We start from the raw sequence: 27206 nt of genomic DNA, 5'->3' as shown, positions 1-27206 counted from the left end.
CTGTTCAATTCCAAATCACAGTAATGTAATGCGAGCACTTCTTGTCTAACCTGTAACTCTAATCATCACAAGTAGGTTCAACTATGTTTGCAATTTCACACCATTTCTGTTTGGGAATACCTGCAGGAAATGCCGAATTCTTTTTAAAGATGACCAGAAAGTAATTAAAACCTGCCGTGCTCCACGCATTAACAGTTTAAAGAACACGTACGGATCGTTTAAGGAAATGCGGAACGCTAGTTTATTTGTTGGGGACCCGAAGCTTGTTCCAATGTAGGTCAGTTGTTTTAGCAAGTCCTCATTTTCGGCTGATCGCGGTGCTCAGGGGAGACTTCGTTTCGCTATAATTAAAGCACTTCTGTAAGTCGCTCATGTGTTTTATCGACAACAAAATACGTGGGAGAATCACCATTAAATATGACCTGGAAAGGTAATAGCCGTATCCTATCCAGCGCTAAATCTAAAAAAAAAACATCGTAATCCTGTGTTCCAAGACAACTAGTGCAGAGATAACAATGCACCTTGCAGAATCTATCTGAATTCTGGCTCTAACGAGAAACTAGCAATACTAAAGAGCACAGTCAAAATACATTTTTTTTAATCCTCGAATGGAATATTCCGGTGTCATAACGTATAAATAAACGCAGCGACTGTCAAAAAACACAACCAATTTCATAAATGTCCGAAAACCCGCCGGCTTCGTTACCTCACCTCTGTCTGGCAAAGCTCCGGTCCGAGATCAGCCCTGGCTTCCAGCGATTTCCGACACAGGACCGCCCGTGAGCAAATGGTCGCAGGACCTCTCGCCGTGGGTTAGGTAGTCCATGCAGGGCAAAATCAGGGTACCTCCTTGCTTTGAAATATTTGTCGCACGGACAAACGCACGACTCCGTCGTCTAAGTAAGACTGCCAGCTAACGAAATCTTTGATTTTTTTTTTCTCCCAACTCGCCAGGACTGAGATTTGGGTCGGATTCAGAAGCGGCCATGCGCTCAGCAGCAGGTTACCCCCATGAAAACCGTCTTACTACAGCGCCTACTTTGGATCCGGAATTTTAGTCAGACGAAGTCCTCAACTCAGCAGGCGGCGAAACAAAAAAGGCTCAAAAAGAAACCAGAACTCAGTTTATTGACATATTATACGCGTCGAGCGGTAACACGAGGGAGCGAGTGTGAGCTACAGCTCCACCACTCGGTTCGACGCGTTGTTCTGTGAACAGAGACCACATTAAATGATGTCCATATCGGTTCCACATCAGATTAAACATTTGAGACAATAGCACGCGTTTTCAAGGTATTTGTCATCAGCATCGCATTCAGCATTGATACGACAAAGGCGTTGTGTTATATATTCCTTTAAACTAAGCAATATAAAAAATTAAATGACGCCGACTGTGGCTCCAGTCTCCCGTTCGTAGACAGTTCCTAAATTAATCGATTGATTTTTTCATTCACACCCAATATTCATTGTCTTACTGTATGTAAGACTAAGCGGAACAATCACAGCAAGGTGACATCTCTGTGTTTAATTTATTAAATTTACCTCCAGCCATGGTAAAGGATTAGAAAAGTAAAAGTGTGTTTAGCCTTATTTCGAGACAACACCCTGGAAATTTCTTTAAATGAGAACACAAAGACTGTACCAATGGCCTATAGCTTATTAAAATGTGATGTTTAGGAGTCAGTGCCATGTAATAAATGTCTGAATAAAATCAGTCATTTATCAATACCACCAAGTCACACAACACACAATAAACGATGGATATAAGGGAATTTTCCCCCAAAAGAACAAATAAATTATGGAAGTTAGGGACAGCAAACCTTGTCCATTTTACCTGCGGGAGTCTTTTCCATCAGAATCAATGGAACTGGGTACTGTTACGGACCATAAATTAGACTAGTTGTGTGTTTCACTTCTAATTTGGCGTCAAAATAAACTCAGAGAAAAACTCATTCAAATCGAAGTGCGGCTGACCTGTCGCAGACTCCCTCATTCTGTTGGTTTGATGAGCACTGGGAATCTACTGCATGTGCTCATCTGGCCTGCTAACCACGACCTGCATGTCATAGCGACCCTGCAGTGGAATCCATAGTGCGCAGGTGAGGACAGAGACGGAGCAAGATGATGATGATGATCTTGCTGAGGTGTCTTGGCTCGTGTACTCCCTGATTATGGGTTATCGTTTACAGACCCGCAACAATCGCTGCAAATCGCTAGCTGTGAACACCCCAGAGAGCGTGAAAAACTGGGAAATCACCCCATCATCTGTGCCCAGTCAACTCTCACCAATGAGCTGATTCAGCGCAGCAAAGCCACCCAATTGATTAAAACAGTGCAAAAAAATCACCACACCCTCATGACTAAGACAAGTAGAAATTAACTTTAATGAACTTGTCCCATGCCAAACCAATAGATGATTGTTTACTAACTTAATGGGATCTTAGATTATTTGACACCATTACTATTTAAAACGTGTTCAGGAGTCAAAGAAAAAGTAGAAAGAAAAACACATTCGGGCTATTGAGCCTTCTTCAGGTGTTCTCCTTTCTATTTTTCAGTAATAATTCCCTTACACTTAACTGTATACAGAGCTTTTCTGGACACTCCACTCAAAGCGCTTTACAGGTAATGGGGACGCCCCTCCATCACCATCAATGTGCTGCCCCACCTGGATGATGTGACAGCAGCCATAGTGCGCCAGTACACTCACTACACACCAGCTCTCAGTGGGGAGGAGAGCAGAGTGATAGGGACTATTAGGAGGCCATGATTGGTAAAGGCCATTGGGAAATTTGGCCAGAATACTTCGGTAACACCCCTCTTTCTGAGAAAGGCGATGTCCATTTTATCAGAATGGACATCGCCTTTTTACAGTATAGTGCCCCCCTCACTATACTGGGCCATTAGGATCCCCACATACTGCAGGATGAGCACCCCCTGCTGGCCACACTAACACCTCTTCCAGCAGCTTTCCCAGGAGGTCTCCCATCCAGGTCCTGACCAGGCTCACACCTGCTGAGCTACAGGGCATTATGGCTGCTGGCAAAGTGTGGAAATAAGCTTCCCTGCACTTATTGCTTTGCACCTCCCTAACTGAACATGTTCAGGAGTGGATGCACATTTACAATATGTAGATTTGGTCTGAATGACTGCAGAGCACTGGAAATTGTGAATTGCGCTCAAGAACCATCAACATGGTTGAAGGCGGAGTTGCCATTTCTTTACTGAGGATCATTTGTTCGCATAACAGAACATTATCAAGTGGTTGGCAAGAACAAAGAACAACCATAGATTTGAGATAACAGAAGAACAAATCTCTTAAGATCTAGATGGAACTCACAGCATCAGCCACACAGGGTACAATTCTGAAAACTGGTATTTCCGGGTCACTATGATTTTAAGGCGACATTAAAAATAGTTCAAAACCTGAGTAGACACTCGGGTTACATATAGCATTTCTTTTCTTATTTTAGGTCAGAATGTTTATATTAAATAAGTATACAAGAGTTTTAATCTCATTGACAGTTGTGAGCTACAAATTCTTGCATTCCTCTGCCATTTCAGGCATTTTCTAGGTTTCAAAGGAACAAGTAATAGGTTTATTCCATGCTGAAAAAAAGAAGAAAGAGAACACAACGTTTCGGCCGTGGAGCCTTCTTCAGGTATAAACCTTCTTCTAGGTTTATAGACCGCAAATAATGAAAGACAATCTGCATCCCAGCCTTTTCCTTTATTTCAGACCATTTCCACACAAAACCTAACAAGAGGCTAAACTTACTGAATCCTGTAACACACAAGGAACCTCTGTCAGTTTAATTATAACCATTGAAGCCATAACCATGGTTTTCATACAAGGTGTAAAGTTACATAGGCATACAAATCTGACGATTGAAAAAATGGAAAAACTTGGTCATTATTAAAACATCTTAATTTCTTTTTTCAAACACTTTCACTTATATAGAAAGAAACAGCTGTCTTCAAAGTTGTATAAATATAGATCTTTATCTAAAAAATATGCTTTCCAGGTATATAAGTAAAAGATTTGATTTTAATCAGTGTATTTATATGCACATATTTAAAAAAACAGCACAGTATTCTGTTTCCCTTTTAAAAACTTAAGCTTGTATGTTGTATGCAAGATGGCTTGAAAAGGTCATGGAGAGGAATCAGAAATCACCTGTCATTTCCATTAATAATGCAGTTTAACTTCTCGCAATTGTCACTTCACAGAATTTGATTTCATGTCTAAATAAATCCTTTCACTGGCCTTGAGTCAATGGCAATTAATGTCTCAGTTCTCATATAGAATTACCCTTTGATTGAATAAGTAAATGCATCCTAGAAACCCGTTTTATGATCACAATTTTCAAATCAGAGACACAAACACTATGGGGTGGAAAAAAGACAAAGCTCTTGGCTCCGTTTCGGTGTTAACTCCCAAAATGTCATGTTAACTCCTTCCCAGCAATCCACTCTGAACACATCCCACAGAACTGATAGTGCTTACCACCGTTTCAAATCGCCAGTTAACACCGTCAAGACAGGACAGGACAAGAAGTGAAAACGCCAGTAATTAAGATGAAAACCTTTCCCAATCCTATTTTTTTACCAAAAGGTATGGAATAAAATTTATTTACACACAACAAGAAGCTGACAATTTTGACACCACACGCATATATTATATATCCTCCTGTGCAAAAAAAAGAAATATCAATGAAAGAAACACCTTGGTTTTAAATGCTACAATGTAGTTTCAATATTGAACTACCAAGGTCGTTTTGGGTACAAAACTCGGCTGATCCCTTTGGGTCAGCTTTTAGTCAGGTCCACAGAAGCGCACAAAGACCACATTCCTGAGAAGAAGATTTGCAATATTCAAACCCAAAGCAGACTAACTGGTTGTGTTAAAAAAATAACTAAGTACACTTGACAGGGTTTGGAATGGAAACATTAGCTTCAGCCACATTTGGCATAGTGAAAAGACTGGCTTGACAACCACAGGTGCTGGTCTCCTACTCAATACTGCCAAAACATTACCCTGCCGCGGCTTGCTCTTAAGGTCTTTGATAAGAGGGGTCATGTCTGAAGCTAAATTACAAGAACAAGAGATGACTAGGACCAATGAAAAAAGTGAAACAATGTTTTGGTCATTTCTAGTTGCATTAAAAGCAAGAAGATTAAGACATCTTTTTTTATAGGTTAAGTGGTTGCTTTTCCAAGACTGAGGGTTTGTTAAAAATATAACCTCAGTATTGTATATCCATTTGCACTGAAGTCTCATCCTGTGTAAAATTTCCCTTGGAAATGTTGGCATCCAGATGTCTGTAAAGGCTCCCCAGATACCCTGTACTGAAATGCCGTTAATTTCCTGAACATTGAAATGGGTTATTTCGGAATACTGTTCCTTAATCGCCAATAACAAACTCCTAACTTTGAGAACAGCGAGGAGGATGCCAGGATTTGCAGCAGGAGAAGGGGATCTTTTAAAACGATTTTGCAAGACCTGATCAAAGCCAACTCTGTGTGAGAACCATACGCAACGGATGGTAAAAACAATAGTTTTCCACAGCACGGTCTCACATGTGCCAATGTGGAGAATTTCTGATACACCTAAATTTCCAGCATGTATCTATTAGGCACTTTCATATCTTTGTGGATTTTGAGCTTTCATACAGTTTTAGGTTGCAAATTGATGCTTTCTAACATTGATTGTGACCAAGCACGTGCCGTGCTTATTTGCTTTGAGACCTTGCAGTAAATTATACTTCCCATTTGACAGAATAAAGAACAAAACGTGTTCCTCGAGTAAGGGGCGGATTCTGGAATGCAGAGGACTGGGGGAGGTGCTGGCTCACTGGTGGAGGCTCTGCGTCTTTATTACGATGACTTCTCTTTCTTAACTCTAGAAGACTCTGCTCCATTGGGAGTAAGTGCCCCGTTCACACCGTTAGCTGAAAAGCAAGCCAAAAACATTTCTTCAGGTCAAGGAAATCAAATATTTTAACCGACAGGCGCACAGAAAAAGCCTTGACCATAACAGACCCACGCGGTCATTTCAAACCGCTGCTGTAACCCCAGTTGCATTTTTGTGGTCAGGCAACAGAAAGTGTGAAAGGCTGTACCTCGGCCATAAATGGTCACTGGGTCCTGACACGTTTGTGTTCTTCATCGCACTGGCGTATCAACTCTCTCTCAATATTTTTCAAGAAAACCCGAGACGAACTGGGACCCTGAGAAATATTTATCTAGGACATAACACATTCTTTACTCAATTCTATACCGTCTGCAACACAACCCACTTTTTCCCTTATGACTACAAAAGCAAAGTGAACTGCCTACTTAGTGAAAGAAAAGTTCCTCAGTTTTTCTCGGCCCAACAGGAGATGCATTTGGCTTTCTGAGCAACTGGTGCTCATGAGGGGTGGACTTTTCCCACTGGTCTGCTCTGCAGGACGCAGGGAAGCAAACTGCTTCACTCCTCCCATTCCCCCATGAACACCAGTAACTGGCTCGCAGTCAACAGCTGCTTTACGAGGTCGCCTGGGCCACTGACCTTTGTCTTTTTTAGATGACCTGCTTTTAGCAGGAGCCGCCTTCTTCTTCACTGCCTGAGCCTGGGCACGCTCTCTCCACCTTCGCAGCTGGAAGTTGATGAATTTCCACATCATGAACGCCTGGGTCAGACAGATCGCAGCCAGCACGGTGATCCTGCGGCAGAAAAACACCTTCTGCTTTAATAAAGGATCTTACACTGGTGGGTTGCACATCATACAATGCACAACCACAGTGTCTAGCATCTGTGAATATTAATCAAAGGTGTCGACACCTGAAGAAGGCTCCACGGCCGAAACGTTGTGTTCTCTTTCTTCTTTTTTTTCAGCATGGAATAAACCTATTACTTGCTCCTTTGCAGCCCATGCATGCTGATACAGCTGAACTACTATTGTCAAGTTATTTTCATATCGGCCTGCATCATCTGCATGCTTCTACAGCTAAAAATCTCAGTGGGCATGTTTATCGCTACCAAATTTAACTGATACCAAAAGGCCCAACACTGCTTCATACCTGAGCTACTAATTCGGAGGACGCTTTTATCTAAAGCAACTTATGTTTGCACACGTACTGTATATACAGCTGGATATTTTACAGGACCAATCCAGATGAAATACATTCCTCAAGGACACAGCAGTGGCTCACCAGGAACGTGACTCAACAGCCTTCCAGCTGACGAGGCCAGAACCATGACCACTCCTCCACACTGCTGCTTTGTGGTGTCCATACTGGTAACCTCCCAGTTCTTGGTCCTTGCCCTAGCTCTCTTAGAACCCACAACTACGAGCTTCCTCCCTCAGGAGTTCTTGCATTTACAGAGAACTTAAACAGTTTAGGAAAAAAAAATGAAAAATAGTCCAAATGAGACCAGCCTTTGCATAAATGTCCATATATTTTGAACAAACTTCAGGACACTCCCTCACAAAAAAGTGAAACATTCCTAAAATCCTCCAAAACACTTTTAAAGTGTTTTTTTTCTAAAACCGGCAAAAATTTGTTTTCTACAGCTTTACCTGACAAACAGAGCATTGAAGTTGCCCTCGGCGATGTCCAGACCCTGCTGCTCGGCGCCCGCCAGGCCGAACCCCACCGCCAGCACCGACAGAGACAGCGTAAGCAGCCGGCCGAGGACGAAGAGGACAGCCCACACCGTGAACCTGCAACGCGCACGGAGATGTCACCCCACGGGCGGGGCAGAGCCGGGAGCTGTCCCGAGCACAGCCACTGCCACTCCAGGACCAGCTCCTCAGGCCTGCTGCCTGCCCGCAGCAGAAGCGCACAGAAAAAGCGTGTGGACATTAATGCACTCTGTCTGGAAGAACACCGTCCATTACTACGCAGTGAGGCGACAAAATTAACTCACAGAAGAAAGCTAACGTCTCAGAGGGAAAAGTATGCCCTTCCCTGATTCTCCTTGAACGGATTCACGTGTTAGGCTCATTATTGCTTGCTCATAACCAGCATTTAATAATGTGGTGCATTGTCACTTCTTACAAGACACATCAAAGGCAAGCCTGAACGATGAATCTATGTCCACTCCTCACACACATTTAGCCTGATTGCTAGAGGTCAGCATTCCTACATACTTCAATACACCGTTGTACACCGACGCAGCCTGTCTAGGCTCCTGAGCTCGACATACCCTTTCCCCGCACGGACATGCTCGGCCGCTTACCCAGTCTGCCTGTTCTCATTGCTGAAGTACACGAGGCGGGACATGTGGAACAGGAGCTCCACGAAGTAATGCAGCACCAACAGGACCAAGCCCAAGCGATTCAAGCTGTGGGGACAGACACCAGACACACCTGAGATTAGCCCACCTGCACTGGCCCAGCCCCCCTCCTGGACTTGGTCAACATCACTCTTCACAGGTACTCACGAGAGGAGATATGCGCCCGCGATGTGGACCAGGTAGAGGCTAATGTACACCACCTGGCGTGGAATATCCTCCTGCAATGTGAAAAGGTAAACAGAATAGTGTTATCAAAGTGCTAGAAGACTGTCAGTCACAGAAATAAATCGTGAACAAGCAAAGCAGGTTAGCGGTGTGAAGGAATGTTTCCAACGTGCAGGGGCAATACCTCAACAACACAAACCGTCACCGTCAAGAATAAAAACAAAAACCCGAAGCCACAGTTCCAAGCAGTAATAGTTCTTCCCAACCTGAGATGGATCAGCCACCAGAAAACGTCAGGCAGAGGAGCCCTTGAGCCTAAAAACGATGCATACTTACCTTTTTGGTTTTCTGGAAATACAGCTCTGGGAAAGCATGCAACCAATATCCCAGCTGACAGATGTAAAAAAACTTCATCTGGAATCTGAAGACAGAGAATGGATCACATGGAAAAAAATCGAATGAGAAAACCCAACACAGCGCAATGAGCAATGGAGAGGATGACAGTGGATGAAGCAACTTCCACCATCACCCCAAACCTCAAATCAGTCCCTGTAGGTCCTAAGATCTGCTCCCGCCTCACTTCTAATGACTTCCAGGCTGCCATTTATTTCTGCACGAATTAATTCTTGCATCCCGGTAATTTATTCCGGAAACTACTAAAACTTTACAATCTATGACATCTGTATGCTGTAGGCTGAGGTGTTTTCACACCTGTTCCTTCCTGTTTGATCTGAACTGTGGTTCTCTTACAAACCTTTTGTTTCAGTTGACGTTCAGTTCATGTTTCTGTGAAGGCGAGTTCACATTTGCATGTCATTCACTTGCAGCTTCACACAGACCAGAATGGTTAGAATTAGGCACTTTTTCCAAAAACACACTCATATATACGCTTGTATAGAGAACAATTTTTCCCCATCAAGGAGGACACGTACTGGGCTCTTCCTTTATCTTTGGTTTATTTAGCATCTATCTCAAATAATTGATAAAGAGCATTACATATTTCTTTGGAAAGCAGAGATGTTTTGTAGGGACATTTATGAGGGACATCTGGAGCACAGAACTGTCATGCAAAGCGATCTCTGGTCATTTGGTTTGATTATATAGCTTTTGCAGGTTTCATATATGGCTTCCAGTGACTCACACTACTGTTAACTCACATCAAATGGCCAAACTTTGGGAAAGCGCCCTTTGATTAAAAATGCACTCCTTTTTTCCTGCTCTTGCACTTACATGTGGCCATTAAACAAGTCTGCCAAATCCATAATTAAAGTATGTCGGAATTCCTTTGACATGCATTGATGATCTAACCCAGACATTTACTTTAACACACAGATAGGATATTAACAAGACCCTTACAGGGCACACATTCCAGTTTTTTTTGTATATCAAATTAATTAAGATCCTACTTACTGCATTAAGCGGTGGGGATATCCTTCCCATAAACTGGCAGGGTCAGCCAAAATATTTTCCTGATCAAAACAAAAATAAAAAAAATTGTCTCAAGAAGAACAGAGGTTGTTCTTGCTTAACATTTTGGTTAGCTGGTCTTTATTCCCCAAGACACCTCTGATGATAAAGGGCCACAAACTTGCAGGGTTTTATTCTAGCTAAGCTCTTGGTTAAACAATTAAACCCTTAACCCACATAATGAGAGGATTCGTTTCACTGTTCCTAGCTTTTAAACCTGTTGGGAGATGGCCGTTTAACTATTCTGTAAGTAAAATAAAATGCCAAACTTCTGAGTAAAAAAAAAACTTGCAAATATTCTGATCAAGCTACTTGTTACTTCAATTGTCACGTCAAGTCAGAAAAAGGCCAGGTTGACTGGTGATGGATCCTGAAAGTCAAGCTGAAGGCAAGACAAGAAATGTATTCCACCTTGCACTGGCTTTAAAAGCCACCAGTGCAAACATCAAGAAAGTTCAATTCATTCCGGCTGTTAAAATTATTATTATTGCCAACACAAACCATGAAATGTTTATTTTCATATTTTCAAACAAAACCATTTGCGGGGCCTCCTGACCGTGTCCGAGTCTCAGCGAGAGCGGGCGTGGATTCCCAGAGCTCAGGCTTGGCCAGCTCAGTCTGGGCAGCAGTATATGCAACAGGCAGAGGGCTGCCCAGAGCGGGCAAGAGCAAGTGTGGACAAGGACAATGCCAGATAAATGCCAGCTTGTGAGAGTCTCATCACTTCCCCCTATCCCTGCAAGCTCTGCTGTCAAACACCGGAGCACAATAGCAGCCAGCATGTTCCAGAGGAACAGTGTGCATGATCCCAGCCCTCTTTTCCATCTGTCATGTTAAAGTGGAGCTGTTTTTCAACCAGTGATGCACCACTAGAAGCAAAAGAAACTGAAGAATGTTGATCCCCACATTCATAAAATCACCTATTTGTGCACTTCTGGTTCTCTTAAGTTTTTGTTCCCAAGATGCACACAATTCGGACTGACACGGATTTTTGACGCACTCACCGACATGATGATGCTCGCTCCCCAAACACAGGAGAACAAGTAGAAGGCACTGAGCTGCCCAGATTCATTGAACTTGCTGTGCTTCGTTTTGGAAAAATGCATCTTCCTGTTGATTTTCTAGGTGACAACAGACAAGCCTTCACAACAACATCTTACATAAAATATTTGATATTTTACAATACTTTATATAGAATAAGAATAGCTTCATTCAAACTACTGTTATATACAATTTCACATATTGCCTCCTTCAATTGCACATTTCAGATTCCCCCCAAGATTTACAAAACGTGCGACTATAAGAAATGCTTCCTCTCAGGTTGCTGGCACTTCAGATACAGCTTGTGCTCATTATGCTTCCAAATACAAATTATCCTTTATCGCAGGACTGTACCCATTTTATTTTTCTTCACTTTTTTCACAAATTTCAGATTGAGGAAAATAGGAAAAATGGTCCGAAGTTCTGCCCCCCAGTTTTTAAAAAAACTAAACAGCTGCAAACATTCTCGACTGCATAACCGCGATATGACCAGATGTGTAAAAAATGCAGAAGTAAAATACTAATAAAAAAAACACAGAAATAAAGGCATCACTGGTCATTACTGTTAACTAGCAAGGGATGCACACCTAACTAACTAGGAAACTTTAAAAATCGGAAGTGTGGCTTTCCATACTTACATCCAGAACATATTCCTGGATGATGGCATGCATGATAATCGCCACCAGCATGTAAAAGAAAACAGTGGCCAAATCCTTCAGACCATGACGAAAATAGTTCACCGTGGTTTCCTCAGGACCATCTAGAAAACAACAGTTCATTTTAAAACCCAGTGGCGGTCCACTTCATGAAATATATAGACAGCTCTCTCATTTGAAACCCCACATTTTGAGATGTGGGAGGTCGTTTTAGAAACAAATTACAAATCTCATTTTCAACACAGTCGTTTTGATTGTATAAAAAAAACACTACAAGAAAAGGTCCATCACCTTTTAGAAATGAAGGGAACAAAGCTGTGCAGTCAAGGGAGGACAAAAGTTCAACCACAGACAAGACAGCTCGCTCTAATGGGAATTTAAAACGGAGAAGATCCAGGCAGCACCTCCATTAGACAGTTTTGGTACAAACTCTAGTGCCAGTCTCACAAGTCAGTACAGAGCAATACCTGACACTCACGCCCCTGCAGACTTGACAGCCAACAGCTCCTGGCCAGTACCTGGCTGGGAGACCTCCTGGGAAAGCTAAGGTTACTGCTGGAAAAGATGTTAGTGGGGCCAGTAGGGGGTGCTCACCCTACGGTCTGTGTGGGTCATAATACCCCATTATAGTGACGGGGACACTGATAACAGAATAACTGATGTGTGGTGAGCGTAGTGGCGCACTCTGGCTGCCGTCGCATCATCCAGGTGGGGGCTTGGTGGAGGGGAGTCCCCATTACATGTAAAGTGCTTTGAATAGAGTGTCCAGAAAAGTGCGATATGAGTGTAAGAAATCATTATTCTCACACACATTCAGAAACAATCTTCCACACCTGAGGGATTATGGGATTTTAGAAAACTGTTCCCATGACAACAGTTGAGCTACACTTTAGTAAACACTGATCCTTTCCATAAGCTATTGATTTGATTAGATCATGATAGATCTCTATGAAATCTGGGATCTACTATTTTAAGAAACCTAAAAAAACAGTACTAATTTACATTTTGTGCTAATTTGCACAAATTGCAGGCATTCTTTTGAATCTGTAGAGCAAGATATACCTTCGTAAGAATCGTACCCTCACTCACAAAACATCTCACAATACACCATTCGGAATAATACCAGTTATCTTCCAAGATCTTCCAAGATGTAAGAAACCATCAAGTATTGCTATTAACTTGAAACAAAAGATGTTTTCATTTAAGAGAACAACTTTGTGAACTCAAGAAACCTTCAGTTTAGTTAAATGTAAAAAATATGAGCTTTGAAGTACTGCAGAATGATTAAATACTTCAAGCAATTTCAAAATCAGAACAGAAATTAGGAACTGAAACAAGCGCTTGCAACACACAGGAAGTGTTTAGAGCTCAGCTGTTCCCAGTTCAGAGTCAAAACACGCTTCACTAAGAAAAAAACATCTCCATATGTGGTAACCCCCCCCCCAACCCCCATATCTCCAGAGTACAGCAGTCCGATTTTACTGTGGACAGCCTCTAGCACAAAGATCCTGGTGAGTGCAGGCTTTAGGTGTGCACTTTTCTCAAGATGGAAGTTTTTCACAAATAATGGAAAATCGCTCGTTTGAGCTTATCAATTTTCAAAGTATTGGCACAGATTTTCAATATTCTTGAACATGTTGAAAAAAAGACTTCAAGCCAGAAGAACTGGCAAGAATTGGAACAACTATGGTGAAGTTACATGTAAACTGGATCCAGTTTAACACTGGCGATACTGAATTGAGAATGAAAGTGCAGCATAATGGAGCTCAGGCAGCAGAGCATACTGGGCAGTCACAGTATTGGAGGCACGTTTCTACTAAGCTGTACGACTGGCTGAAATTGCAGAATAGTTTTTTAGCATCCTGATAGACTAAATGGAGCTCTCAGATTGTGAAAACAAACTGACCAAGCCTGTGAGGCTTGAGGTCAAAATCCTATTTATTAGGGCTTCCTTTGAAGAGCCTGAAACACAAACAAGGAAATCCTCTTTTTAAAAAAAAAAAAGATACACTCCCTATTGGAAGCTGAGAAAATCCGAAAATATCTGGATATTTCTTGCTCCGTTTCTACAGAACCTGCAGCAATGCACTTTCATGAAGAAGTGAGCCAAACCACAGGTCCAGGTAAACTGCCTGCTGCTTACTGAACTGTGTCCTGTTTCGGATAGTCATCTACAGATCATTACAGGCAGTTGTGAGGCAGGTGCTGAAGTTCAAGCACCATCGAACAGCACCGCGAAGGAATGGTTAAGAGCTTTGGATTTGTAACTGGAATTGTGGGGTGGCGGCACACACCAAATGCTTCAGTAAATTGTCCAGCAGCATAAGTGATAACAGCCAGATACAAGGGCTGCCAGAAACCCCTGTAAGCACAACTATCAAGACGCAGCTTCAGAAAGCTTAGCACTTATCAAGCACAACCACAAGGATATTGTTGCCTGTCAATATACAAGCAGTTAAGGGAGTCCAATCCTTTCAAAATCAGATTTGGCTCAGTTAGCGTGAGCGATTTGATTCAAATATACGAGATCCTGAGAAGAGTCGACAGGGAGGACTCAGGGGACTACTTCATACTCAGCAGCGAAACAAGCATGTAGTTTCCACCATAGGAAAGCAAAAGGATACTCCGTTAGGGCAGAAACTGTTTTTTTACAGAGTGATGGGTATTTGGAACAGGCTTCAGAGGTGAGGCCCAAGCTCTGGGTACTTTTAACACAGGACAAAGTTTATTTTCACTTGGCGATTAAACTACAAAATCAGTTAGATAGGCTGAATGGCCTCCACTAATTTGCATACTTTATACAGTTCCTACGATAAATGCAAACAGATCCAGTGGGTAAAATGATTTCAAAGACAGTCTGGGGGTAGTAAATGTGATATTCTTATATTTCTGACATCACAAGGAAGGTCCCGCCAACTTGATTTTTAATTTAGTCACATCAAAATCAACTCAACACACCCAGGTTCTGAGAGAACGGTGCCGGGTTCTAAAATTAAAGAGATTCAGTACCTGAAGAATTTGTAAAAGCATTTTGGCAAGAACTCGCTGCACAGTAAACAAATCAATGCAAAGCATAGCATTATGTTTACTGGGGACTGATCACTGATCTTCAGATAATAAACAGCACACTTGAGGTAAAATTCCATTCCCCTCTCACAGCACAATGGGCTGAGGAAGCAGGAAAAATGTCCGGATGTACACCCAGTTGGTTATCCCACCGGGAAAGAAAAATTACAAATGTAAAACAAAATGAAAGAGTTGTCTATCTCTGTGTTTCTTCCACATAGTGCTGTGGAAGTTAAAGTTCAGCTAACACCTCCGTGGACAGTACAAACAAACAAAAATTAGTAACATGAAACTGCCGAAGTGGAGTGAAAATATATCACACACAAAAAAGTTAAAGGTGTCATCTCTGGGCACTTGTAGCTGAGCTTCTTACAAAACGACGATTGTGGTCAGATGAAGTTATGGAATGAAACGTCCTCAAAACACACTGTTGCTGTAAAACATACAGGAACGGCAAATTGTGGAGAAAGACACTTACCATTTACTGAAATAGTAACATTATACTGGACGGTAATGAACAAAACAGCCACTTTGGAAGTAACCTGTAGCAAAAGAGGAAAAAAGAAATCCCTTTATCCACGTTTTCTTTGTAATTAAGCTTGCGCTACATTATGCGGAGTAAGACTAGGTTTTGGGGAGTGTAACTGAACCCAACCAACCACACCACTATTCGCCAAAGCACCGCTAAAAAAAAAGGAAATCTGGACCAGTGGCCAACACTACAGTGATTTAACTTGTCAGTCGACTAACGAGTGTGAATAGGAAGCTGTTTAACAACAAAAACATTTTGTTGACGACCAAACAGTCAAACGCAAGCGGAAGTATATAAAATGGCAATGATCTGCATTTATTCTAGCAGTAATAGAGCATTCCTATTCATCTTGAGAGCAGACGGCACAATCCTGTCAACCCAGCGCGCCTGAGTTCACATTCAACAGCACTGTACACGTCACCTTACTAAAACGTGTTTCGCTCAAGCCGAGCGCGTTCAGCGCACAGAGCGCTGGGAGCTGTAGTCCTGTTAACGCTGAGCTCTAAGGTGTACCGCTTCCCAGGGAGGAAAAAAAAACACTCCCAGGAAGGACTTCATCTCCCAAGGTGCACCGCTTCGCACTCAAGGAAAAAAATTTAATGTTCAGCGTATGGCTCTGGTTGTTTTAATACTTAATCTTGCAAATCAATCGTCTTGCATTGCACTCCAAGTGTTCATCTTGAGCTCAGAAACGCATTTTTATGTTTCGGCAGTTTACGCTGCCTTTGGACATCCATTTTTTTTTAAGATCAGGGATTGCCAGATAGTTACCAGTCACTGAGTGAATGCCACGTAACACTTAAATCTCACAAAAAACGGCGAGTTTAGAGATGCACCATTATCATTACGACCACATGATTACACCTCAATAAATTCTAGAACCTGAACTGCAGATCACTACAGGCAATTATTTTCGTTGTTTTTGTTCTTGCGTTTTCTTTTAATAAAAAGTTCGGTCGAAATTAAGAGTATGTCTTTACTAACTCGCTTATCATCTGCTGTCACCCTTAATTGCTACTATTTTAAGCTTCACGTACACGATACGAACAAACTCAATGTGCCAATAAAAAAGGGTTGAGAAATAAACACGCGAAAGGGCCTCTAAAAACTTTTATTCATTTTGTCGAGGAAGTGGTGTGACCGTCTATCCTCGTATCGCAGAGGCTCAGTTATCTGAAGTATCTTTCAATCAATCTCAAGGATCTCATGTTCCCCCTCGACACCATAAAATAATAAGAAGAAGAAGCCGCGATGAAGTCCAAGACCTAAAATAGCAAAAAAATCGCATTTTCCTACCTCAAACATCAACCCGAGCAGAAACACCATAGCAACACAGGAAACGATGTCTGCATGGTTCTGGATAACAAACTCGTGGCTAAAGACAGGCGGGTTCTTGCTAGATTTCTTTCGGATGCCCATGTTGATTAATTGTTTGCTGCAGCCTTGATTTCTCTGTTCTTCCTCCCCCGCCGGCCGCTGGAAAACCGCTGGTAAGGACAGGAATACGTCTACTACAAGCGCGGCTGCTCTCTGCCACCCCTGCTGCCGTACCGTAACACACTGCTGGCTGATGAAGACGGGGCAGAGCCGCTGCGCTGGCCCTCGCAGTTTAAGGCGGCGCCACCTGGCCGTGTGGAGTCACATCAGGATGCGTGGCTGGCTGGCTGCCTGCCTGCCTGCCTGCCAGCCTGGTGCTGGAGTGCGCCTTTTCAGCGACGGCTTCGGCTCGGGTCGACGCTGCCGGATGAAAAGCCCGTGAAAAGAGGTAAAAAAAAAAGAAAGAAAAAAAAATGTGCGGCGAGGCAAACCGACGCACTTCATGCACCACAGGTTGCGATCTGGACTGCTTTTGCGGGCATTATCTGTATGCAATCTGAATATCGCACGGTACAGCGATGAGAATTAAGTGCTAGGGGCACTGTACCCATTGTTGGGCACAAATGCATCTGTGGTGGTTGGCGTGTTCACACGTTCATGATTTATCAGTGAAATGCACTTCCTTATACAACCAACGCCACCAAGCAATGAACGATGCTTTGATTTTTTTTTAGTTTAGTGTCAGAGACAGCACGCAGCTTATAAACTGCACCGGGGTTAGCTGAAAAGATTTAATTTTCCTGCTGAGTGTTCAGACCAGTAGTCTAAGGTTTCATTGTAGTAGACTAAATTACAGAGATTACTGTGTTACTGATGACTTTGTTATTTAGAATGAAAGAGCCCCTCTTCCTTATAATGCAAAATTGACAGAAATACACAATTTAAGAAGAACTTTAGATAAAAGTCCTCATACCTTATTCCACAGTAATTGTTAAAGTTTCCACGTGAAACCAGATGTTCACACTAATAGCCTCACAAAGTTTTATTAGCATAACAATGGGATCCATATCGCACTTTTCAAATAATTAAACTGAGGGCCTTGCTTTATTATGTACAGATGATTGAAATCATATTCAATATTTTGTATACTGACTTGGTGCTATCCTTATACTACATTATAGTGGAGTCAAAGCCATGTTTACCTAAATAAACAATAACAAATTATATCCTACACAAATGCAATTTGGCTTCTGCGTGTTCTTTTAAATCGATTCGTCATGTGTTTAAAAATGTGAACCATCAACTCTTTAAATAGGATGAAATGGTTTGTGTTTCTTTCATTCAAAAAACAAGAACCTCAAGGGGTGTTTATCTTTCCACTAGTGAGCTATGATTAAAAGTGTTCCTTATCCCTTGAATGATAAGACTTCATGTCTTGACAGCTAGTGCTGCATGACTTCTTGTCAGAGAAACCCAAGGTTATGTTGTTTCGATATATGTTTGACAATGATGATGGTTGAACATATCTGACATTCACATTTAAGAATAAGTAAAAAGGTCACCCCTGTCACTCAATGCCAGCCTGAATCCCATACCAAATGTATAGAATATTAAACTGTTGTATTGGTCCAGAGGTCATTTTGACTAGACATAGTCTCCTTTCTATATATTGTAAATCTGAACGTGATATCTTAAAACTACACATTCTTAAAGCATGCTAAAATGCATATTTGAGGGACTGAGATGTTTTATGAAACTAGTTCCTCTTTGCTGGTATCACATCTTTAACATGGCTCTTTATTTAAGTGGGGGGTTTGCATTGGAATCATGTTTATGACTAAGATCTCTACGTGCAGCAAACAAAAATCAAGAATCGACCTGAAAATGCTTAGTAGTGAATTATATTTCAGTTAAAGAGGAAAAATAGAAAATTTAGTTTAGTACGCTACATTTAGTACGTTCAGTCTAGTAAATTCAGAGAATTCAGACAAAGGAAATAACAAGACACAGACCCCCAAAAAAGTGAAAGCCGAAAGACACTGATCAGGACGACCTCAAGGTGGAGCCACTGAGTCAGACAGTGGTACCCAGAGCAAGGTGTAGCCTTCGCTGTCATCCCCTCCATGGGGCTTGGGGCTCCTCGTGACTCGGCTCTCGTGACGCACGGCTCCGTGGTGCGGTTTCCTGGCCTGGTAACAGGAGGACTGGCTGCTCTCCTGCCAAGACTCGAGCCAACGGATCTAACTCGGCGCAGGCCCACATGGGTCCAGAACAGTGGTCCTAGTCCTGGTGACTCACACGCCTGCTGCTGTTCATCCCAGCCCGCCTTCGCCGGGTCACCGAAGCCTCACTTGAGCTAAGAAACTACTTCAGTGGGATACTGGCATGGTGTTTCTACTCCCAAGTTCGGGATTTTATTTTACTTGCAGAACACAGCGGTTAAAGCTCCAACGTGTTTAAGAGCCGGGAACAAACAGCTCCAATTAATCTGATAATGAAGTCAATGAAGGGTTGGATTGTGGAACGGAGGGCTCGGCTATACCCAAGATCAATAGGTGTGTGGGTCACCAGGACCAGGATTGGGAACCACTGATCTATGTCTGTGGACAGAACTGATAGTGCAGCCCCCGTGGGCTCAGACAGCCCAGTAGTTTGGTTTGCACTTAGCAGAGGAGCTTGCTTGCCCTTCCTGCACCGGATGTTTTCCAACCGGTAGAACTCCGGGTGTAGGAAGGAAACGGTCAGAATAGTGTCTAGGACTGCCTTGGTGACCCTGCTACAGTGCACTGATTAATCAGCACAGGCTCCCCAGCAGTCTGGCTGAATCGTGCAAGGTGCCAGTTATTGGATGGTGACAGGCGAAGGTCAAACAGATAAGATCACAGCCTACTGTTTACGCTGCCCCACTGGCGTTAACACTAATTCGCCACTAGATCGCACAGATAAATCAAGCAGGTAAAGAACTCTGGCGGGATTTTTAGTGACAAGCTGAAGTGGCTAACAAAGTTGCTTTTCTGGAGCTAACAAAAGCAACATTAACGATCACGATCCCCTGTTCTACGGCTGCAGTCAAAATGTATTTTCACCTTTCAAGCGGTTACAAATCATAGCTTGTCAGAATTTAATGGCAATTGTGATGGAACTAAGAAAGAGTACAGATAATATTATGCTATTCGCCCTACTTGGTGTGGAAGTTAAAAACTGACTGATTTAAGGATCTTATTCATCCATCTCTTAAAAGCAGTCTTGAAGGCTTCACAGAACTGCCTGGATTGATTAGGAAATATAGCATGGATAAAACTGTCATGCATTTGTTGATTTTTTAAAAAATCAACTGACATGCAACTGCCTTTTGATTTGCAATCTGTTTAATCAATATAATATTTTGAACATTTTCCCCCCAGAGTTTCGAGTGGTAACGCACAGCCACGTTTTCATCCTGAAAACCTGAAAACGGGTACAAAAAAAACACTTCTCGGTTTACAAAAGCATGCAGACAAACAAGCTAACAGATTGTTATGAGGTGCTGAAATATCAGCTGCATCATTGTTCCCAGGAGTTTTTTTAAACTTGAACTGCATTATTAATGTGATGTGAAGTAAACCTCTGTAGATGGAATACATCCCAGAAATCTCAACCTGCCACAGCTATAAACCTTAATACATGAAGGTGTTATTTTTGTTGACATGCTGTAGCCTCCCTGGAAACTAACAATCATGTGTTATGATTGTGATGCTGATATTATTATTATATAATATAGATATTATATAAATTAATTTATAATAGTAATTGCTTACACTTATAAAGTACTTTTCTGGACACTCCACTCAAAGCGCTTTACAAGTAATGGGAACTCCCCTCCACCACCACCAATGTGCAGCCCCACCTGGATGATGCGAAGGCAGCCATAGTGCGCCAGAACGCTCTCCACACATCAGCTATCAGTGGGGAGGAGAGCAGAGTGATGAAACCAGTTCATAGATGGGGATTATTAGGAGACCATGATTGGTAAGGGCCAATGGGAAATTTGGCCAGGACGCCGGGGTTACACCCCTACTCTTTTCGTGAAACGCCCTGGGATTTTTAGATTTTACTACAGAGTCAGGACCACAGAGAGTCAGGACATCGGTTTTACATCTCATCTGAAGGATGGCGCCATTTTACAGTATAGTGTCCCCATCACTATACTGGGGCATTAGGAGGACCCACACAGACCACAGGGTGAGCGCCACCTACTGACCCCACTAACACCTCTTCCAGCAACAACCTAAGCTTTCCCAGAGGGTCCCCCATCCAGGTACTGACCAGGCTTGACCAGAGCTGCAAGGTCATATGGCTGCTGGCTGCTGTGATGTGCCATTTGGTGACGAGGAGGAAGTCTGGCTTTAAACCTTACCTATATGTCTCTCCTGACAGCTGTCCTAGTGAGCCGCTTCCACCTGAACAAGTTCATTAAAACTACTGAGGTAGTTATGAACTACCTTTTATTTCTATAAAATAAACACAGTTAAACACTACAGGTGTCCTTTGCCTGGGAATGGTTAGCATATTAAAATCACTTATCACCCACTCTTGATGTTTTATGATGAAAGGAAAGGTCATTAGACTGGCACTTCATTTGTCTTTGTTCAGAATAAAATTCAGTTTTAGCAACTGTTAGTACCTGCTCAAGTCCGTACGTGTGTGTACCATATAAGACATTAGTGGAGTCTGTGAAAGCACAAGTCCACCTGATCAACATGTTATTTTGCAATAAAAGGGCACAAAGAAAGCATATTTCAGAACCATCAAATTGGGAGGCCTTGTAGGACAAGAATTGTCATAGATACAAAACCCATCAGTAAGGTCAAACAGCGGTCCGTGGTTGCTTGGCTGTATATGACTTTATAAGTGCAGAAAGTCATAAGATAATCCCGTCTCCCACAGCACTGGTTCTGGACAAGAGCTCAACAATATTCATTCCCATGATGTGTTGCAACTACATGCTCACAACACATAGCCTGAACCGGAACAGTGTTTCTTCTAAGAAACACATGCATGATATTTACAGCACCGCCTTTACAAAACAACGTAGCTGTGCACATTTTTGGTGCTAAAGAAGATATCTCCTTGTGTAATGTATGGTTGTGTTCCCTTCAGTTTTGACCTGCTTCTTTTCATCTTGTTTTTCTGATGGTGCGTTGTTTCCAATCTCTAGGATAATAAAATGTGTGCTGCTATAAGCCTGTAGGTTCTTTCTTTAACACAGTAAATACTTTTACTGCTGAAAAAAACCCCATGGGTTTGAATACTGTCTCTTCTCTGTCACGGATACCACAGTTGTTCACCCAGTTAAAGGGCAGAACTGAGAGATTATAGCCCTCTATAATTGTAGGTTGCACAGTCAGAGTAAACCTTCCCCTTTTTATTATTTAAAGCTTTAGCATAGCAACTACACATGAGCCAGCAGATACATGTGCAAACTACAACTAAGTGCACTTAAATCTGAGTCCAGAATGCATTTTTTACACAAGATCAAAATGGTCTCAAACAAGCTAGACAGTCACGATGTTGTTGTAGTTATCCTGGATTGTTTAAAAAAATGCCTCAATGAGATCCCTGGATCTATGAGTTACTACCAACCAAATAGGTCAGTTGGAATGAATGGCCTTCTCTCATTTAAAGCGATTCTCATAAGTCATAATGGACATATGTTCTTATTTACCTCATAGGCAGACATGTACATTACTCCCAGATCTCTCACCTATTCAGCCATTTTATTTCATGCTCAAGTGAGATTTATAGAGCATTTAATGTCAAAAATCAACAATACCACTGTTTTGCTTTGCCTTTAGTTTATATCTCAACAACCAGATGCTTATCGTTCAAGAAAAACATTGCTATCGAATAAAGAAAATCCAGGCAGTCTATTTCTTGTTGGAAACAAAATCTACGAGAGTGTGGAGTGTGCTTTTATTTTTTAATGTTTCAGTTTTTAATTATGCTTTCAGCCATCTCAAGACATGTGATGAAGTGAATATGTAATTTTTCCATGCTTAACCTTTACTAAGGACTTGTTTCCTTTGGTTACATTCATGAGTCATAAATAACCAAGCTAAAGGTTCAACCTGCCATGTGAATTTTCAATCTTAATTATAATTGCAAGTTTTAAAGTTTTTGAATGTGTTTAGCGCTATAATTATTTCAGGCGGCAGTTTAAATCTGCATATTAAGTATATGACTAGCCCATCATTTTGAATGAATGGAGTTACTCTGACATAAATCATTACTGTATGCATATTAAGAGCTTATGAAATAAATCCTCATTGATTCTTCAGGTCTGCAATTATAAATCAAAGTAATTGAACTACCATTGCATTGCCAATAATTCAGACTGTCCTAAAAGTAATTACATTCTGGCTCGAGTCTGCACAGGCCATTTTCTTTATATCTGTTCCTTCTGTACCTTTGTGGTTTTACAGCCCTACTACCCAATGGAATATTCCCTTCTAAGTGGGCAACAGGCAGGCTACTTTGGCATACAGGTATGTGTTTATTCACTAAAGGCCAGTTGTTAGCTCATACCACATTTTCTTTCACTACAAAAGCATCAAAGACACAACCCTGCATCGGTAAAGACTGGGGTGAGTTGCTTGACGTCTGACAGAAGGCTCACTTCAAGTAGTAAATGTTGCTCATAAAAGAGTCATGTTATCTTAATGCAATGATAAAGAGACAAGATTGTTTCAAAGGCCTAGAATCTGACTGTGGGTTTCCCCATAGAAATGTAAACATTATAAGTATAGGTCTCGCACTTGGCAGATTCATAAGCTACAATCAGCCTTCATTTATCTCACTATGTGTTTTTATCTATGCCAGGTTGGATGACATTTTACACTTGAACAAATGCTGGCTGTACTTCTTGGTAGCAGCTCAACAGCAAATGGCTAACCATTTAGTTTGTTTTTTTCATAGCAACTCTAAAAATAGAATAAGTGCAGAGTTCCATGAAACACATCATCTATAATGTAGTAGCGCGTTCAGATTAGAAGTTATCAGCAATATAGATCTCAAGGTTATAAAGACAAGAACGTAAGAAAGATTAGAAAGAATGAAAAGAGGCCTTTTTGCCATCCAGCCCATTTGGTTTATAGAGGTACAGTAATTGATCCCGGATCTTATCCAGCCTGTTTTTGTGTTCTCTCCATGTTTGTGTGTGTTTCCTTCCACAGTCCAAAGACTGACTGGTAGATCAACTCGCTGGTGGGAAAATTGGCCCTGGTGTGAGTTTGTGCATACAGGCTGTATCCTGCCTTGTGCCTGTTGCGTGCCGGGAAAGACTAACTATGTCCATGTAGTTTCCACTTTTGATGCTGGTTCATGTTTCATTACTGAGTCTGAAGAAGTCGATAGAGTTGAATATGTCAATGCCTTTGTAGATTTTTAAGACTTGAATTAAACTTCCTTGTAGTCTTCTCAGTTTTTCCATTTTAAGCCCAGGAATTTTCTACGGAATGATGAAATATTCCCTGCTATTTGTCATTATGTGCATTAATGCTGAAGCTTTGATCTTTAATGACATATTATGCTGAGGTACAGTACAGGGAAATGCATGTGACTTGGATCAGGCTGGAGCCCTGTAAGGAAAGCTCACTTTTAGTGGAAAATTCCATGTCTCGGATATACGAGTTCAATAGCCAGGTATGAGTTACTCACCTGCAGAAAGGAGCCCTTCTCCAGCATAATTCTGCAGTTCAGTGCAAATGGGATCTGGAATTATGGCCTTTAAGAACTATCTGTTTAAGAGACACAGATCTGTTCATGCAATTATTTAATGAACAGTAAATCGGTTTATTTTACTTAGAACTTCCAATTCAATTTTACAACACAAATAATGTTTATGTGCAAATACAGTGTATTATCACATGCCTAACATTAACAATAAGTACTGTATATCTGTTGTAACAGTGTGGGAGTGGGAGGAGCTGCAGCGAGCACTGGTTAAAGTCGACTTCCCGACTGAGGGACAGAGGCACCGGTGTGAGGTGAATGAAAACCGAAAATAACTCAAAAGGGGGGGAACGAAACAAAAAGCAAAAATAATAATGCTCCGCTGTGCAACCCGCGGCGTCCAGAGTGAACTTTCCCTATTTAACGGGGTCCGGTCTGGAAGAGCAGGGAGCGCAGGGCCAAAACAAAATAAAAACTCAAACCCGTGAAAAAGGGTCAGCCTGCCCCGGTGGAGATACACGGCGGCCGCGGGAAAAGAAAACAAAATGAAGGAAAAACGACGGCCTCACGCTTGGTCACAGTCCCCTCCGGGACTGTCAGAGGAACACTCCTCCCCTTGCGAGGACTTGCTTGTCCCTCCGGGCAGTGTTCAGTGAGTCTTAAAGGGCCCCACAGCTGCGGTTTAGCCAAAAGCCCTTCATCCAGGGCCCCGCCTCCACACTGAGCACACCCTCGCGTGTTGCCACGCCGTGTGTAACGGAATCAAGCCACAGACGCACGAATCAGTGTCCTGAATTCTAGATTTTTATCCACCGCGACTTTGAAAGAATTCAGTAACTGGGAAGCTCTGCGTATGAAGTGACCACTGTTTATTCTCCACGTTACAACACTTGGCTCATAAAACGTTCCTAGGGCCACAATTAAGGAAAGAAAACACTGCCATTCCCTGGTGTGAGATGTAGTACTGTGCTACTGAAACAACTGACAAGTACCACAATACTTTGTGTTAATTTGATAGATAGCTTTAAAAGTGAAGAAACTTGCTGCAGGCCCCAGCTTTTTGGCTACAAGGAGTGCTGTTCCACTCTTACAAACACATAATTCTTTAACGGGAAAGTTGCTTACTCATAGTCATTAAAAATGCACTACTCTTATTAAAACGTGCCTTGAAATGTGTGAATGGAGTGACTTCATCACCCTTAGACATCCAATAACAAAAATATAGCAGCTACTCCCTGGACACAAGGCCAGCTTTTACAGTGAGGAAAGAGTACAGTACTTTTTAAGGTTATATAATCAATTCTAACAGTTATTTATATAAAGAATTCAGTGAAAACAGAACTTAGATGTGCAAGATGTGCACTTGTACAACATTAGACAAGATAGTTTGAAGGCACAGAATGGAGTCCTTCAGTCCAATTGGGAACTGACTCAGGACAAATTGCCAGTTTGTTGATGTCATTAAATATAATAACAACCCTCTTCTACCTGGGCCTTTGACACTAGAAGTCAAAGACATGTTGTAAGGGATATCAGCTTATAACAATCATGTTAAATGATCTAAACCTACTGGAAACAGTAAAAACGTAAGGCACAAGGCTGAACAGTTGGATGGGATGGATTATTTAGTAAAGAAAACTGGACAACAGCCTTGTGATTATAATTTTGATTTGGGCGTCTCCAGATTATTGTCAACAAAGTATCCATGTGCAAGGGGAGACGGACAGAAAAGGTCTGGATCACCAGGCCAGCAAACAGCGGTCCACTTGATTGGACAAGCCTTTCAGCTGACACCTGTGAAAGCGTCTACAAGGCTGTAGACTTCTGCAGGCCAGCAAATTCCTTTACACGAACAGAGCAGGCAGCACACCTGTCGTTTGACTCTGGCAATGACAGGTTTAGCTGACTGGAAGAGTTTATGACGTTCTCAAACATTCAGACAGCAGAATAAGCATTCTGTGGTGCTGCATAAAAATATTCCCCACACCATGTACACCCTTTTATCTTCTGTGCTTAAATAAATAAATCACGTGTCCTTGTCCTAAATTTGATTTTGTGTGTCAAACATGATTGTTGCAGAACAGAGTAGGCAGTACATCTGCTTTGCTCTCTGAATGGAAGACTGGTAATACACTTACTGTACTTCAAAACTGTACTGTGATCTCTTGCGTCCCTACAGTGGCAAAGGCATTTCGCATTTAACCCACTGCTTAGCTGTATCACAGGCTCACTTCACCTTGCAGTTTTTTAGAGAAAGAGAACTTAGGGAGGTGAGGGTTGCAAATAGAAAGACTTGCTCTAAAATACATTATTGTAAGGTAACAATGTCCATTTCACACATTTCAGGGAATTATTTTGGGTTTTGATATTACGAGCACGTTTTAATATCCCATCTCAGTACTGATCAGTAGTAAAGTATGTTTAAAATGAACTTTTCTGCTAAGCTGCTTGCTTTCCGTGAATCTCTGCTGGATAATTTTATGGAATTGGGGACACTGAAGCTTTAATGGTCGCACATAAACCAACGATTTTGAGATGACACTTGAAAACAAAAGCTTGTTTTACTGCTTTCAGCATGAAAGTTGAACAGGTACACATAGAACACAGCAGCACAGACCCTCTGTCCCAGATACTGTCTTGATTTAGTAACACATTAATCTCGAGGCGATTTCACAATCCACTGATCTACTGGCAGTTACATTAATAAATACTTATTTCACACTAATTTCTCTGGGGGGTTCGTTTCTGGTGCCTGAAGACCTGCGCAGGGGGGTTAGGTTCCAGGAAAAGCCAATTATGTCACATTAATAAAGGTTCTTGCTGTCGAGCCTGATGTCTCCAAACAGGCCAAGAACTGCTGTTCTTTAATGGCAGGATATGAAACCACAGTTCTCCAGGTGCTGAACCCTGGTGCTGAAGTCAGCGAGAGCAATAAATCAATCTGACCTTGTAACATTTCCGTCGGCAC

General features: G+C 41.9%; 2 protein-coding genes across 2 annotated transcripts in view; both read right to left on the bottom strand.

Moving 5' to 3' along the window:
• The window catches only part of ncoa2 (nuclear receptor coactivator 2), a 133312-nt gene extending 132529 nt beyond the window's left edge, over positions 1–783 (bottom strand). The window contains exon 1 of the mRNA XM_088919174.1: positions 712–783. The gene's annotated coding sequence lies outside the window, so the exon portion shown is untranslated. The remainder of the gene's footprint in view (positions 1–711) is intronic.
• Positions 784–3715: 2932 nt separating this feature from the next.
• On the bottom strand, positions 3716–16770 carry tram1 (translocation associated membrane protein 1). The gene is made up of 11 exons (XM_088919098.1): positions 16508–16770; positions 15158–15221; positions 11596–11717; positions 10921–11037; positions 9860–9918; positions 8786–8870; positions 8432–8502; positions 8228–8332; positions 7566–7709; positions 6554–6708; positions 3716–5951 (listed from the first exon to the last, which is right to left on the bottom strand). Exons 1-11 carry the CDS (start codon positions 16628–16630, stop codon positions 5878–5880), a joined length of 1119 nt encoding a protein of 372 aa, XP_088775224.1. The 5' UTR covers positions 16631–16770; the 3' UTR covers positions 3716–5877.
• Positions 16771–27206: the final 10436 nt, after the last annotated feature.

Source organism: Atractosteus spatula, chromosome 6 (assembly GCF_055471065.1).
Source record: "Atractosteus spatula isolate fAtrSpa1 chromosome 6, fAtrSpa1.hap1, whole genome shotgun sequence".
Classification (NCBI taxonomy): domain Eukaryota; kingdom Metazoa; phylum Chordata; class Actinopteri; order Semionotiformes; family Lepisosteidae; genus Atractosteus; species Atractosteus spatula.
The sequence above is the reverse complement of the archived record's forward strand: the minus strand, read 5'-3'. Positions and strand labels throughout refer to the sequence as shown.